Here is a 16,418-nt window from a genome sequence, read left to right on the forward strand (position 1 = left end):
GTAGTTGCAAAGACATAACAACAGTTTTTGTTTTTGTTCAGACTTTGTTTCAACTTTGCTCATGTAAAATGACAATGTGAACAAATCATCCTATAATTTATTGTATTTACAACGACATTCTGGTCAGTGTTTAAACCGACGCCGCTCTGTGAGGACGAACAATTCTCTGTGGAATGAAACACTGATTTTCCGGGATCCTGTTCGGAACTTTTCCCAGTCGGACTCGCTCCCTAGCAACGGGGCTGAAGTGAAAGGGAAAGAGGGCGGGTCGCGGGCTGGAGGGAGCCGCCAATCAGGAGCCTCGGCCGGGATGACGCGGAGGGCGTGGCTGACGTGCGCGGGTTGAAAGGGACCGACGTGTAACTTGCTATCGGGGGCGTGGCTAGGACCGAGGTCAGAGGTCGGGGCTATGGCGCTGCTGGTGAAGGTGGGCGGCCGCGTTTTGCGGCCCGCTCTGTGTCGGTGGGCGAGTTACAGCCAGGGCCAGAGCCCGGAACCCCGCATCCGCGAATACTTCTACTACATTGACCACCAGGGCCAGGTAAACTGCAGGGAGAGGGGGCAAATATCGGCATACACACCCGCGGAGAGGTGTCACATACGACATATACAATGGGGGGGTTATGGACTGGCAGATTGGGGAGCTTTTTCACCCAGGGGGTGTGCAGGTCGATGGGAGTAGGCAGTTTAAATGTTTCTGCATGGACCAGATGGGCCGAAGGACCTGTTTCTCCGCCGTACTTTTCTATGGCTGTATACACCAGGGCCAGGAGAACTGCAGGGAGAGGGGGCAAATGTGCTCCCCTATTGTGTTTGTATTAGGGGAGAAGGTTTATCTACTGAAAGCTATCCCTAGAGAGAGGAGGAAAATAGATATAAATTCCTGGGGAAAGGGGATTCGTAGAGACATACACCACAGGAGAGGAGTTGTACACTGATATATGCTCTCAGGGAGAAGGGTTAAGTAGATATAAACCCTTGGGGGAGGGAGGGGGTTCATATGGATGTATACACTGGAGGGGGGGGTAAATACCAACTTGTACACCAGGGAGGGGGGGAAATACCAATGTATACACCGGGGACAGGAGTTATATACTGAGGAATTAAATAGACATAAACTCTGGGGGAGGGGGAGAGTGTTTACACAGACATCTATACTGGAGGGAGGAGTTAAATCTCACTGACAGAAGGGAGGAGGTAAATACCGACTCTGCAGATACAGTGCAGAATAGGTCCTTCAAGCCACATCACACAGCAACCCCTGACTAACCCGATTTAACCCTACCCTAATCTCTCTCACTGGGTAGGGATTATACGCCCTATGGCTCATCCAGTCTGTGCTGAGTCACTTAATCTGCCTAGTCCCATCAACCTGCAACAGGATCTCTCCTCCATGTACCTATCCTAAAGGTTGAGAAGATCGAAATCACATCCACCACTTGTGCTGGCAGCTCGTTCCATACCCTCACCACGCTGAGTGAAGAAGTTTCCCCTCATCTTCCCCTTAAGCATTTCACCCTTCACCCTTAACCCATGACCTCTAGTTGTAGTCCCACCCAACCTCAGTGGAAAAGGCCTGCTTGCATTTACTCTAGTTATACCTGACATAATTTTCAATATCTCTATCGAATCTTCTCTCAGTCTTCTATGTTCTAGTGAACCTAACCTATTCAATCTTTCCTTATAACTGAGATCCTCCAGACCTGGCAACATCCTTGTAAATCTTCTCTGCATTATTTCAACCTTATTTACATCCTTCCTGTAGGTAGGTGACCAAACCTGCACACAGTATTCCAAATCAGTCTTCACCAATGTCTTGTACATCTTCAACATAACATCCCATCTTCTGTACTCAGTACTTTGATTTATGAAGGCCAACGTGCCAAAAGCTTTCTTTATGACCCTATCTACTTGTGTCTCCACTTTCAATGAATTATGGACCTGTATTTCCCGATCCCTTTATTCTTCCACTCTCTTCAGTGCCCTCCTGTTCACTGTGTAAGACCTACCATTGTTGGTCCTTCTGAAGTGCGAAGCCTCACACTCGTCCGCATTAAATTCCATCTGCCATTTTTCCAGCTGGTCCAGAACCCACTGCAAGGCGTGGTAGCCTTCCTCGCTGTCCACTGCACCCCCAATCTTGGTGTCACCCGTAAATTTGCTGATCCAGCGAACCACATTATCATCCAGATCATTGATATAGGTGACAAATAACAAAGGATCCAGTACTGATCCCAGCGGCACTCCACTGGTCACTGGCCTCTGATTAGAGAGGCAACCATCTACTACTGCAAAAGCAATGTCTAATCCAGTTAATTACGTCATCTTGAATGCCAAGCAACTGAACCAGAGGATTATGAGGTATAGCTGCAGAATTTGGCCATTCGGCCCATCGAGTCTGCTCTGCCATTTTATGTCAGAGAAATGTATACAATATACATCCTGAAATACTTTTTCTTTGCAACCATCCATGAAAAAAGAGGAGTGCCCTCAAAGAATAAATGACAATAAAATGTTAGAACTCCATAGCCCCCCAAGCTCCCCCTCCCATGCGTAAGCAGCAGCAAAGCAACGATCCCCCTCCCCACCAGCAAAAAAAAGCATTGACACCCACCAATGAGCACTCAAGTGTGCAGCAAAGCAACAGCAAAGACACTGACTTGCAGTACCCCAAAGATTACTCATTCACCCAGTACACGACATACTACAGGTGCGCGCGCGCTCTTGCGCTCTCGCGCTCTCTCTCTCGTGCTCTCTCGCTCTCTCTCTCTCTCCCTCCCTCCCTCCCTCCCTCCCTAATAATGGAGAAAGGGGTGTCTCCGTTTCACAGTGAGACGGGGAAACATAACAAACAACTCACTGGTTTACGATGTTAAAAGGCATTGCATTGTTTTTTCCAAGCTCTGTTGCCCAAAGATCTTGGGTCTCATGGCTGATTCAATTTTCCTCTCAGCCCCGATCTCCAGCCTTCTCTGCAAATTCTTCATGCTCTGACCAATCAAGAATCTATCCACTTCTGCATTAAATATACAAAAACACTTGGCCTCCACAGCTCCCTGTGACAACGAATTTCACAGATTCACCTCTCTGGCTAAAGAAATTCCTCCTTATCTTTGTTCTAATAGAATGTCTCTCTGTTCTGAGGCTGTTACTCTGATCTTAGACACTCCCACCATAGGAAACGTCCTCTCCACGTCCACTCTGTCAAGGCCTTTCACCATTTGATAGGTTTTAATGAGATCACCCCTCATTCTTCTAAATTCCAGTGAATATAGGCCCAGAGCCATCAAATGCTCTTCATATAACAAGCTGTTTAATCCTGGAATCATTTTCGTGAACCTCCTTTGAACCCTCTCCAGTTTCAGCATATCCTTTCTAAGATAAAGGGCCCAAAACTGCTCATAATACTCTAAGTGAGGCCTCACCAGTGCTTTATAAAGTCTCAACATTATTGAACCTTCTTGACCAACCATACAGGGCTTTAAAGGTTCATTTTATTGTCAATATGTACGATACAACTCTGATACTTGTCTTCTCCAGAGAGCCACTAAATACAGAAAGACCATGAGTATTGATGAAAGAAAAGACATCAGCTCCCCCCCAACCAGCATGAAAAAGAAAAGGAAACAAATCTCGCAGACCCCAAAAATCCCCCCCTCCTCTGCAGCAAAAAACAGCCACGATAACAATCACTAACCCCTCACTTGCAGAAAAGAGCAGTGACAGTAACACCAAACCTCCAACCCCCCCCACACAAAAAATTAATAGATCACCCACCCGCCAGTTGTCTACAAGAAAGAAAAAGTTGAAGGAAACCAATATAAAGTACAGTCACATAAATCTCAGAATATGGGAAATGTATTTTTGTCTGCATACGAGGGGAGTAGCCGCACAGAACCCTCCCATAAAGAGTGACTGATACCCGAGTCCGAAAGCTGCCGGTACGGGGCTGAACTTGCCGACTCGGCTGCCGGCCGCCGTGCACCGAGCCATCGCTGACCCCCTCCGCGCTCACCTTGACGCTTCAGTTTTCCTCGCCGCTTGGAGATGGAGTTGTTCGTGACCCTGTGGCTCGTCTCTGCTCTTTTTCACGTCAGCTTGTGTTCTTGGTCCTTTTCGCGCCCCCCCCCCATCTCTGATCTCCGCATGGCAGCTCTCTGGACGCAGACTCGCACTGGGTCCTTCGATGGAGTTCCAAACTGTACGCCACAGGCTCCACCAGTTTCCGTAACACACACCAGACAAAAGGAAGAAGCAGAAGGCAGAGAAGAAGTGAAGTCATTGGAAAGATTTGCTATCTGGAAGACGTCATCCAAAGATTCATTGTTCGCTGGCGCCAAGTTGACTGGAAGATGTCAACTGCGTGCCAGCTTGTCAGCTGCCTTGCTGAAGTTCATGTAGACAACATCCACTGCCTCATCTTCGTCAGCTTTTCGAGTAGCAATCTCGAAAAACTCTATAAGGTTGGTTATGTGCAGTCAAAGAGTACAATTCCCACTGTGGATCCCTGGGATATATAATGCTGGCGGCTGGACGATCCGAGGAAGGTTCAAGCGAGCAGCAGGTCTTGTCCCTCTTTCCAAATCCCTCCCCACCCCCCGGTGGAATTGAACATCATGGTTACTTTCTGAAGCTGCTTTATTTAGGAGTATGCCTCAGAGAAGAGTGCTGATTGACAGGTATAATGAGCCACACTCGTCTATAACTATGCATTAGTGACAAAACTACCACAAAGACGAAAGCAAGATAATGCAAGGGTCATAATATGAAGGTGATTGGATGAAAATATAGGGGGATGTCAGAGATTTTTTTTTAACATAGAGTGGTGGATACATGGAACCCAATGCCAGGTTTGGGGTTGATTGCAGACCTTAAGAGACTCTTCGATAGTCATATGGATGATAGAAAATTGGAGGGCTCTATGGGAGGGAAGCATTGAATTTAGAGCAGGTTAAAAGGTCAGCACAACATCGTGAGATGAAGGGCTGGTACTGTGTTGTAATTTTCTATGTTAACACTGTGTGTAAAATTCAAAGGAAAATCCTTTGAACAATTGGGATTGCTGACCAATTCATCACTGAGCTACTACACGCACGAAACTTCTGTATTTTGTTTTTAAAATAGGTCTTGTACGACAGTCACATCTGGCCCACAGTTCTCAAAAGCCCCTTTCATTTCATCTTCTAAGAGTGGGTTAAAGGGTCAGCACAATGTTGTGGGCTGAAGAGCCTGCACTATGCTGTAGTGCTATTGGTGCTAAGGCAGCCCCAGCAGGGTGCCAACCGGATTGCAAGTGAGAGAGTAGCTGGCATCACCCCCATGCGGAAAGTAAAGTTAAACTCTGTGGTCATCTGTGGGGTGCATAGGGTGCCCAGGGAGGGGTAGCACCTGTGGTGAAGGGGCTTTTGTCCATTCTGGGCAGCACACTCACCATTGGTCCCCGCTGGGCACTCAGCTCTCAACTATGGCTCCAATAACACCATAAGATACAGGAGCACAATTAGGCCATTTGGCCCATCAAGTGTCCTCCGCTATTTACTCGTGGCTGATCCAGTTTTCCTCTCAGCCCCAATCTCCTGCCTTCTCCCTGTATCCCTTCATGCCCTGACCAATCAAGAATCTATCAACCTCTGCCTTAAATATACACAAAGACTTGGCCTCCACAGCTGCCTGTGGCAAAGAATTCCACAGATTCACCACTCTCTCACTAAAGAAGTTCCTCCTCATTTCCATTCTTAAAGGACGGCCCTCTATTCTGAGGCTGTGTCCTCTGGTCTTAGACTCTCCCACCATAGGAAATATTCTCTCCACATCCACTCTGTCAGGGCCTTTCACCATTCGATAAGTTTCAATGAGGTCACCCCTCATTCTTCTCAATTCCAGTGAATACAGGCCCAGAGCCATCAGATGCTCTTCACATGACAAGACATTCAACCCTGGAATCATTTTCGTCAAATGGCTGCTTGTGTGTGACAGCGGCCACACTGCTTTGACAGGCTAAACTGGGTGAGGGTAGCCGGTGGGCCTCACCCCCGGTGAGATGGGGTCATGCCTTTCCCAGCTTGTGAAGTCAGCTCTGGCAGTCTATGCGTATGAGATCAACAATGGAATCCAGCGGCCTGAGGGGCAGTTCTGCAACACTTCCTGGGGAGTGAAGGACATGACGAGTCACGGAAGAAGTCACGGTTAGCCACTGCAACCAAGGAAGTTCCCAGTAGCGACGACTACTCGTACCACTGGACCCAGACTTCCAAGGTCAAGACAGTGGAACTGCCCCAGTGCAGTGGTTTCTCCACTTTAAAAACCCTCCTGCACCGGTTTCCTGTCATTGCCAGACACAACGAACACAATCAGTCCTGACGAAGGGTCTCGGCCTGAAACGTCGACTGCGCCTCTTCCTATAGATGCTGCCTGGCCTGCTGCGTTCACCAGCAACTTTGATGTGTGTTACAACCAGCCATCTCTAGGTTCAACATTATCAGCTTAAAGTTTTCCACATTGGGTTGTTGCACTGTGGAACATCATTCCTGGTGTGTTTGAAGCAGAGATTGTTGCACCCTTTCAGGCGGAATTAAATAAGCAGTGAGAGCAGAGAAAATGCAGGTAGAGTTGGGGAAGTGGGATTAGTTGGAAGCTGTTCAAGAAAATAACTGTCAGGAATAGTATGGACAAAGTGGGCTCCTGTGACGTGGTTCTGTGGTTTGAGATGAAAAGTACACATTGGCGTGAAGTATGTTTGAAATAGTTATGTTGTACAGAAGTAGCTGAAGTAGATTATCCAAACTGGTGGGATGGTAGCGTAGTGTTTAAAATAACACTGTTACAGTGCCAAGGCTTCAATTCCTGCTGTTCCCTGTAAGGAGTTCTCCCCAGCTGGTGGTGGTTGTTTGGGTGCTGCTGTCTGCTCTCTCATTCCAGAGACATACAGTGAGTTCTGGTCACACTGTGTTGGTGGCAGGAGCAAATCCTCGCTGTTTTGCCGCAAACAACACATTTCACTGTGTGTTTCGATGTATAAAGTTAATGAAGCTGGAGGGACTCAGCAGATCAGACCATGTTTATGGAGGGGAATAAACAGTCAACGTTTCGGGCTCAGACTGCTCGCCTCTTTCTTATGCTCCATTGTTGCTGACTGACCTGAGTTCCTCCGCCATTTTATTTATTTCAAGGTACAGTGAGGAACGGGCCCTTCTGGCCCTATGAGCCACTCCTCCCAGCAATCTACCTAGTTAACCCTCGCCTAATCACAGTTCAGTTTACAATGACCAGTTAACCGCAACGTCTCTGGACTGTGGGGGGAGACCGGAGCACCCGGAGAAGTCCCACACGGTCACGGGGAGAACGTACAGACTCCTTACAGACAGCACTGAATTGAACTCCGATTAGGCTGGGGTTAAATCGGGGGATTGCTGGGCAGTGTGACTCGAAGGGCTGGAATGCTGTATCTCAACAAACAAACAAATAAATAAATCAATAATATCGATTATTGTCCTGCCTGACCTGCTGAGTTCCTCTGACATGTGTGTTAAACTGGTATGCAGAGTAACAGTATGGATCAGTGTATTTCATGCATTGCCAGTAGAGGGAGCTGTGGTGCTGTAGCCACCAGGAGCAGGGCAGTCGTGTATCATTAACCAGGCAGTGAATGTCACTGAGTTAATGATAAACCACCACACTATCAATGGGTTACACTGTATTTCAAGTTCAAGTTTATTGTCATTTCAACCATAAACATGTATATATCGCCGAACAAACAACATTCCTCCAGACCAAGGTGCACAACACAGTACATATAACTCACACCCACAACACATAAAGTAATGTTACTACAAATAAATTAACAAATAGTTGCACTTATGACACAAATTTTAAAAATAAACAGTATAACGCTACTTGTGCTTCATGTATGATGTGATCTCAGAGGTGGCAGGGAGTTCAGCAGTCTCTTCAGCTGTCCATCGGTTTTCGATGTTGACTGAGGCCTGGGCAAGGTTGTATGGAAGACCGGCAGTTGCCCATGCTGCAAGTTTCCCCCCTCCACGCCACCAATGTTGTCCAAGGGAAGGGCATTAGGACCCATACAGCTTGGCACTGGTGTCGTCGCAGAGCAATGTGTGGTTAAGTGCCTTGCTCAAGGACACAACACACTGCCTCAGCTGAAGCTCGAACTAGCGACCTTCAGATCACTAGACCGACGCCTTAACCACTTGGCCACATGCCAACACAGTCTCATGGCCTGGGGAAAGAAGCTGTTGCCCTTCCAACAGTTCTTGTCCTAATGCTACGGTACCTCCTACCTGATGGTAGGGACCTAAGAGATTGTTGGACGGATGGGAAGGATCATTGCTCAGGGCCCTGCGTACACTGCACTTCTGATGGGTGGAAGAAAGACCTCAATGAACCTCTTAGCAGTCCTCACAATCCTCCGTGGATCCTCTGGTCAGATGTTTTCTAATTCCCATACCAGGCAGTGATTTCTCAGGCTGCTTGATTAACAGGGTTTCAGCTGAAACGTCAACAGTTCATTTTACCACATCTGAGGGTGTGCTGAGGGCAAGTGTGGCCGCACATTCCAGCACCAACATCGCATGCCCACAGTGTCAAGCAGAACAACATAGAACACAACACATCGTTAGCAAAACAAGCCCCATTCCTCCCTCCTACTCACCCACATACACAATCCTTTAACCGCAGAACAGGCCTCCAAACTCCGCTGGACACTGACTTGGGCTGCAGACACCAGGATCAATGGGCCTGCAGAGATTTGCAGACCCGCCTGAATTTCTGCAACTCCAATTCGTCCTTGGGCCTCAGTCCTCGGCATCGATCCCAGGGCATGTCGATCACCAAACTCTGTTCTCACCATTGATGGGACTCCGAACACTAGGCCTCAAACTCCAGTCTCACCGACTCACGAACCAGAATTGGTGTGCTGAATGACACACTCTTAAGTGTGAAGAGTTTTGGGGTTGTAGGGAGTGTGTTTGAATGTCGGAGTGTGGAGATACGTCAGAACCAACAGCTAGCTGCGTGTGTCCTGATGTTCAGTTGATTCAGTGTGTGTGAGATACAGTGTGACTTCCTGACTTCTCTCTTGCAGCTCTTTCTCGATGACACGAAAGTGAAGAATTTCATCACCTGCTTTAAAGGTGAGTGTTCCCTCAGTCGGCTGACCCCACGAGACCTGAATCAGAGTACCGAAGGTTTTATACCAGAATTGAAAAACAGGAACAGGCATCCTAAGATTTCACATGTTTACCGAATCAGATTAACAGTCTGAGATAAAGAGTTGGAGAGCTTTTGCACATTGACCTTCAGAAATTGGTTACAGGAGTTGGTGTGTTTTGTTGAAGGCCAGTGATGTTGTTTGGGGTCAATTTTGAAGTTTGTGTCCACTTCTGGTCATCTGTCTGCAGGAAAGCTATCAATATGATTGAAAGAGTACACAGAAAATTTACAAGGATGTTGCTGGGACTTGGGGACCTAAGTTATAGGGAAAGATTGAATAGGTTAGCACTTTATTCTCAGGAGCTTAGGAAGATGAGGGGAGATTTGATTTAGGTATACAAAATTATGTGGGGTATAGATAGGGTAAATACAAGCAGTCTTTTCCACTGAGGTTGGGTGAAACTAGAGCTAGAGGTCAAGGGTTAAAGGTGAAAGATGAAATATTAAAGAGGAAATTGAGGGGTAACTTTTTCACTCAGGAGGTGATGCGAATGTGGAATGAGCTGTCAGCAGAGGTGGGTGTGAGTGAGTTTGATTTCAACAATTAAGAGATGTTTGGATAGGTAGATGGATGGGAGAGCTGTGGTCGATGGGAATACACAGAATAACAGTTTGGCATGGACTAGATGGGCCGAGGGGCCTGTCTGTGCTGCAGTGCCCTTTGAACCTGTTTTTATGTATAAAGCAACGACTAACCTGCGGGGATTCAATAATAAACAGTGCAGGTCACCTGGAGATACAAAGTGAGAAAAAGACCCTGGCAGTATCTGATCCAGTGCTGGAACAACTGCCCGCTTACCTTGTGTACATCCACCTCCATTCCTCCTTGGTCATTGCGTTTATTGACAGCTGAATCAAATGAGCTGCTTTATGGTGGCAACTGGAAATTAGAACCAAAATCACGTTTATTGTCACTGACATTTGTTGTCTTTGCAGCAGCAATACAGTGCAGTGTATAATAATAGAGAAAAAGATGTTAATTACAGTAAGTGTGTGTGTATGTATGTATATATATTAGTTAAATTAAATAAGTTGTGCAAAAATAAAAATGAGGTAGTGAGGTAATGTTCATGGATTTAATGTCCATTCAGAAATCAGATGGCAGAGAGGAATAAGGTGTTACTGAATCATTGAGTGTGGGTCTTCAAGCTTCTGTACCTCCTCCCTGACGGTAGCAGTGAGAAGAGGGGATGTCCCAGATGTTGACGGATATCAACTTTTTGAGAAGCTGGTTCTCAGAGATTCCTTGATGGTGGGTGGGGGGGGGGCCGGTGGGTTGTGTCCGTGATGGAGCAAGTTGAGTCTACGATCCTCTGCAGGTTCTTGCAGATCTTTGCATTGGAGCCGCCACATCAGGCTGTGATGCAACCAGTCAGAATGCTCTCCACCATAGATCTGTCTTTCTGTTGACTGCACCACCTTCGCTTAAACCTCTCTCTCTGTTGGTCATTAGATAAAGAGTTTCTGATTTTTTTCTTCAAGCAACTCAGGAAGAACGCCACGGGACGCTATCAGGAGTTCCCGTACCTCTCTCCCTGTGGGAGGGAGCGGAATTTCATTCGCTGTGAAGATCTGCCGATTGTCTTCACCCACCTGATCAGAGGCAAGGGTCCGGAGGGAGAGCTCCTGTCCTACTGTGGCGGGGGCGACAAGTTGGCAGTGAGGTTTGAACCTGAGAGGCTGTTCATGCCGGTGAATGGGAGAGTGTACCATCCAGCCCCAGAGAGGGCAGGCAGCGTGGGGCTGGTCAAGTCGTCTCTGGCCTTTGAGCTCAGTGGCCATTTTGAGTATGCCAGCGGCCGCCCCGAGAGTGGACCACCATCCCATTTCCAATGGAACGGGCAGCGACACACGTTGACCAATGAACTGGCTGCCTACGTTCAGATCGAAAAACCCACTTAGGATCATCTCTCCGGGGAGCTTACGGTCAGCTGGTGGTAAGATTGGAAACGTGTCATTATTTTGTAGAGTTTTATACAGCACAGGAACCGGCCCTTTGGTTCAATTCATCCACACCAACCAAAATTATAACCAGAATAAGCCAGGGTTAGTGCAGCAGTTAGTGTAACAGTATTCAATGGTTCCGTTTAATATCAGAGAATGTATACAGTGTACAACCTGAAATTCTTACTCTCTGCAGATGTCCACGAAACAGGAAAAAGACCCCAAAGAATGAATGACAGAAAACTTTAGAACCCCCCAAAGGCCCCTCTCCCGTGCTCAAGCAGCAACAGATCTGTGTCCCTATTTGCTCAAACAAAAGCATCAACCCCCCCCCCCAGCCTCCCACCATGTAAGCAATAGCAAAGTCCCCAAAGAGACCACGAGCCAGAGTCCGTCGAAAACTGGAGTTCCTCCCAACACTTTGACAACTCAACCAGGCTCTCTCTCACACTAGCGAGGGGGGGAGAGAGAGAGAGATGCTGTTCCTGCAGCAACGAGATGGGAGACCAAAAGCTCACTGCTTCAGTGTTACAGTCTGCTGTGTAGCTTACAGTGTTCGTCATCTGGGTTCAATTCCTGCTGGTTTCTGTAAGGCATTTGTACTCTTATGTTCTCCCTGTGACCCCGAGGGTCCCCCGGTTTCTTCCCACAGAATCGGAATCAGGTTTAATGTCGCGAGCATAGGTCATGAAATTTATTGTTTTGTGACAGCAGTATATTGTAATACATAATAAAAAGCTGCAAATGACAGTAAGAAACATATTTTAAACGATAAATAAGTAGTGTAAAAAGAGAACAAAAAAAAAGCAAAATAGTGAGGTAGTGTACACAGGTTTGTTGGCGCGTGGCCAAGTGGTTAAGGCGTTCGTCTAATGATCTGAAGGTTGTGAGTTCGAGCTTTGGCTGAGGCAGCGTGTCATGTCCTTGAGCAGGATACTTAATCACACATTGCTCTGCGACGACACTGGTGCCAAGCTGTATGGGTCCTAATGCCCTTCCCTTGGACAACATCAGTGGCGTGGAAGGGAAGACTTGCAGCATGGGCAACTGCTGGTCTTCCATACAACCTTGCCCAGGCCTGTGCCCTGGAAACCTTCCAAGGCGCAAATCCGTGGTCTCATGAGACTAACGGATGCCTATAAAATGCATAGGTTCAATTTCCATTCAGAAATCTGATGGCAGAGGGGAAAAAGTTATTCCTAAATCGTTGAGTTTGTGCCTTCAGGCTCCACTACCACCTCCGTGAGGGTAGGAATGAGAAGAGAGCATGCCCTGGGTGATAGATGCTCCCTTTTCGAGGCATCACTTACTGGAATTTCAGAACTCCTGCGTTCCGAAGTTGTGTGGGTGAGCAGGTTAATTGGTCACGTGGGTGTATCTGGCCGGTGCCATTCCTTTTGGGCCTGAAGGGCTTGTTGTGCTGTATCTCAAAAGCAAAAATGCTCATGTGCACTGGGCCCATTTGCCACATGTCCCTCTGAACCCTTCCTGCCCACGTGCCTGTCCAAATGGCATTTGAATGTTGTTATTGTACCCACCTCAACCACTTCCTCTGACAGCTCGTCTCATATACCCACCATCCTCAGGGCTCCTTAAACCATTTCCCTTTCCATTTAAACCCGTCCCCTCTACTTTCAGATCCCCCTATCCTGAGGGGAAAAAAAAGACAAATCAATCCTGTGAATAGTCCTCACGACTTTATAAAACTCTATTTGGTCACCATTCAGTCTCCTTTGGCTCCAGGGAAAACAGCCGTAGACTACCAAGTTTATGTCCTGACATCTCTCGCCCCATAGACACAAGAGAATCTGCAGACGCTGGCAATCAGCAATACATGTAATGCTGGGGGATCTCAGCAGGTCGGGCGCTGTCAATGGAAATGAACATTTTGGGCCAAGACCCTTCTTAAGGACTAGAAAGGAAGAGGAAAAATGCTAGAATAAAATGGGGGGAGGGAAGGGAGACAAGTTCTGTCTTCTATCATTTTGGATCTTCCCCTCCCCCTCCCACTTTCAAATCTCTTACTAGCTCTTCCTTCAGTTAGTCCTGACGAAGGGTCTCGGCCCGAAACGTCGACTGTACCTCTTCCTAGAGATGCTGCCTGGCCTGCTGCGTTCACCAGCAACTTTGATGTGTGTTGCAAGTTAGAAGGTGATAGGTGAGTGGGAAAGGTAAAGGTTTGGAGAGCAAGAAATCTGATAGGAGAGCAGAGTGGACCATGGGAGGAAGGGCAGAAGGGGGTTTGTGCCAGGGGGAGGTGAAGAGGCCAGAGTTGGGGAAAGTATAAAAGAAAGAGGGAAAAAACGGATCGAGGTATTGATGTTTATGCTATCAGGATAGAGGCTGCCTCGGCAGAATATGAGATGTTGTTCCTCTCCCCTGAGAGTGGCCTCAATGTGGCAAAAAACAAGGCCATAAACGGACAAGCTGGGATGGGGACGAGGATAGGAATTAAAATGATTGGCCACCAGAAAAATCTGCTTTTGATGGACGGAGCGGAGTTGTTCAACAAAGCAGTCCCACAGTTTACATCGACTCACCAATGGAGAGGATGCCAGATATAATACACAACCCCAAATGATTCGCAAGTAATGTGTTGCCTCACCATAAGATATAGGAGCAGTATTAGGCCATTTAGCCCATCAAGTCTGCTCTGCCAGTTCATCATGGGGCTGATCCAATTTTCCTCTCAGCCCTAATCTCTTGCCTTCTCCCCATTTCCCTTCATGACCTGACCAATCAAGAATCTGTCAACCTCTACCTTAAATATACATAAAGACTTGGCCTCCACAGCTGTCCGTGGCAAAGAATTTCACAGATTCACCACTCTCTGGCTAAAGAAATTCCTCCTCATCTCTGTTCTAAAAGGATCCTCTGGTCTTAGATTTTCCCGCCACAGGAAACATCATCTCCAGGTCCACTCTATCGAGGTCTTTCACCATTTGATAGGTTTCAATGAGGTCACCCCTCATTCTTCTGAATTCCAGAGAATACAGGCCCAGAGCCATCACACGCTCTTCATGTGACAAGCTATTCGATCCTTGAATCATTTTTGGGAACCTTTTTTGAACCCTCTCCAATTTCAGGACATCCTTTCTTAGATACGGAGCCCGAGCCTGCTCACAATACTGCAAGTGAGGCCTCACCACTGCTTTGTAAATTCCCAACATTACATCCTTGCTTTTATATTCTAGTCCTCTTGAAATGAATGCTAACATTGCATTTGTCTTCCTCACCACAGACAACCTGCAAATTAACCTTCAGGGAATCCTGCCCAAGGTCTAGCAAGTCCCTTTGTGCCGCAGTTGTTTGTATTTTCTTTCCGTTTAGAATATAGTCAACCCTTTGATTTCTTTTACCAAAGTGCATGACTATGCACTTCCCAACAATGTATTCCATCTGCCGTTTCTTTGCCTATTCTCCTAATCGTTCTAAGTCCTTCTGGAGCCTCTCTTAAGTAAACTACCTGCCCCTCCACCTATCTTCATATCATCTGCAAACTTTGCAACAAAGCCATCAATTCCATCATCCAAATCATTGACCATATAATGTAAAAAGAATTGTCCCAACACAGACCCACTAGTCACTGGCAGCCAACCAGAAAAGACTGCCTTTATTCTCACTCTTTGCCTCCTGCCAATCAGTCACTGCTTTATCCATGCTGGAATCTTTCCTGTAACTCCACAGGCCCATAGCTTGTTAAGCAGCCTCATGTGTGGCACCTTGTCAAAGGGCTGTCGGCAACAGTGGTGGAGGTGGTTACGATAGGGTCTTCAAAGAGACTTTTGGATAGGTGCATGAAGCTTAGCAAAATAGAGGGCTATGGGTAAGCCTAGTAATTTCTAAGGTAGGGACATGTTCGGCACAACTTTGTGGGCCGTAGGGCCTGTATTGTGCTGTAGGGTTTCTATGTTTCTGAAAGTCCAAGTACACAACATCAACCGATTCTCTTTTGTCTATCCTGCTTGTTACTTCTTCAAAGAATTCCAACAGATTTGTCAGGTAAGACTTACCCTTGAGGAAACTATGCTGACTACGGCCTATTTTATCATGTGCCTCCCAGTACCCTGAGACCTCATCCGTAACAATCGACTCCAACACCTTCCCAACCACTGAGGTCAGGCTAACTGGCCTATAGTTTCCTTTCTTCTGCCTCTCTCCCTTCTTGAAGAGTGGAATGACATTTGCAATTTTTCATTTTTCTGGAACCATTCCAGAATCTAGTGATTCTTGAAAGATCATTACAGGTCCACAGTCCCTTATCCGAAATTCTGAAATCCGGAAACCGAAGTTTTTTTCGTGGAGTGTGGAGCGTGTCATAACAAGGCCAACAGCTGACGTCACTCAGGTGTGATGTGGCAGCACGAGCAGAGGCCGCCAGATGTCAGTTGTGGCTCAGCGCTCGTACTGGTTACACGTGCATTTGCTGTTCGCTGATATTTTGTGTTTAACTTCACTGTGAAAATGTCAAAAAGAGCTGCAGATACCCCTATGGGTAACAATGAGAAAAAGAGAAGGAAGCATCTATCATTATCAATAACGCAGAAAATATTCAGAGGGTTGGCTGCAGAAATTTAAGAAGCGTCATGGTGTAAAATATCTGAAAATCTGTGGTGAAAAAAGCTTCTGCTGATCATGAAGCAGCTGAAAATTACATTGACGAAGTTGCCAAGATAATATCTGACAAAAACCTTTACCCTGAACAAATTCACAATGCCGATGAAACAGCTTTGTACTGGCACTACGTTCCTAGAAAAACATTAACCACGGCTGATGACGATATACTGAAAATGTGTGATCAGTTCATTGCTGGCCTTCAACAACATGCATTTTGCAAGAGATTATGGCAGTTTACTCAGTTAACGAGAGATTGCTTAGACATAAACCTATGTTAATAAGACAGATGATACTTGAAGAAGTCTTTAAAAACGCCGTCTGTCGTGCTGCTTCATAACTTGAGAATCCTGTTCCTGGCCCATCAGGTACCTGTAGAGTATTTAGCTTTGTTTGCCAGACATAATGCAACTTAACTAGAGGTACCTGTACGTATTTAGCTTAGTTTGAACCTGTATATGTCCCAGAGTATTTACGTTCTACATTTATTCCAATAAGTCATTTACCATGTGTTTGATTTGGTTCATTTGAAGCTGTATATTTTTATGTTTTATTGAATGTTTTTTGTTGGAAATAAAATGTGCTAGTGTATTTATGGTCTATAATTATCCCACAATTTCATTTATCAGTAC

The 16,418-nt window shown here is 46.5% G+C and overlaps 1 protein-coding gene across 5 annotated transcripts in view; it reads left to right on the forward strand.

The window, feature by feature from the left end:
* The first annotated feature begins 391 nt into the window (after window positions 1-391).
* The window catches only part of c3h8orf82 (chromosome 3 C8orf82 homolog), a 42,054-nt gene continuing 26,027 nt past the window's right edge, over window positions 392-16,418 (forward strand). For 3 of the 5 annotated variants that reach the window (XM_063044625.1, XM_063044624.1, XM_063044623.1), the window contains exons 1-3: window positions 392-541; window positions 9,101-9,149; window positions 10,682-11,165. In XM_063044625.1, coding sequence (XP_062900695.1) covers window positions 410-541; window positions 9,101-9,149; window positions 10,682-11,130 — 630 coding nt within the window. In that variant the 5' untranslated portion in view covers window positions 392-409 and the 3' untranslated portion in view covers window positions 11,131-11,165. Of the gene's footprint in view, window positions 542-9,100; window positions 9,150-10,681; window positions 16,396-16,418 lie in introns of those variants that run through there. The other 2 variants (XR_010017465.1, XM_063044622.1) reach the window with 2 other exon arrangements.

The sequence above is a fragment of the Mobula hypostoma genome, chromosome 3, assembly GCF_963921235.1.
Source record: "Mobula hypostoma chromosome 3, sMobHyp1.1, whole genome shotgun sequence".
Taxonomy (NCBI): domain Eukaryota; kingdom Metazoa; phylum Chordata; class Chondrichthyes; order Myliobatiformes; family Myliobatidae; genus Mobula; species Mobula hypostoma.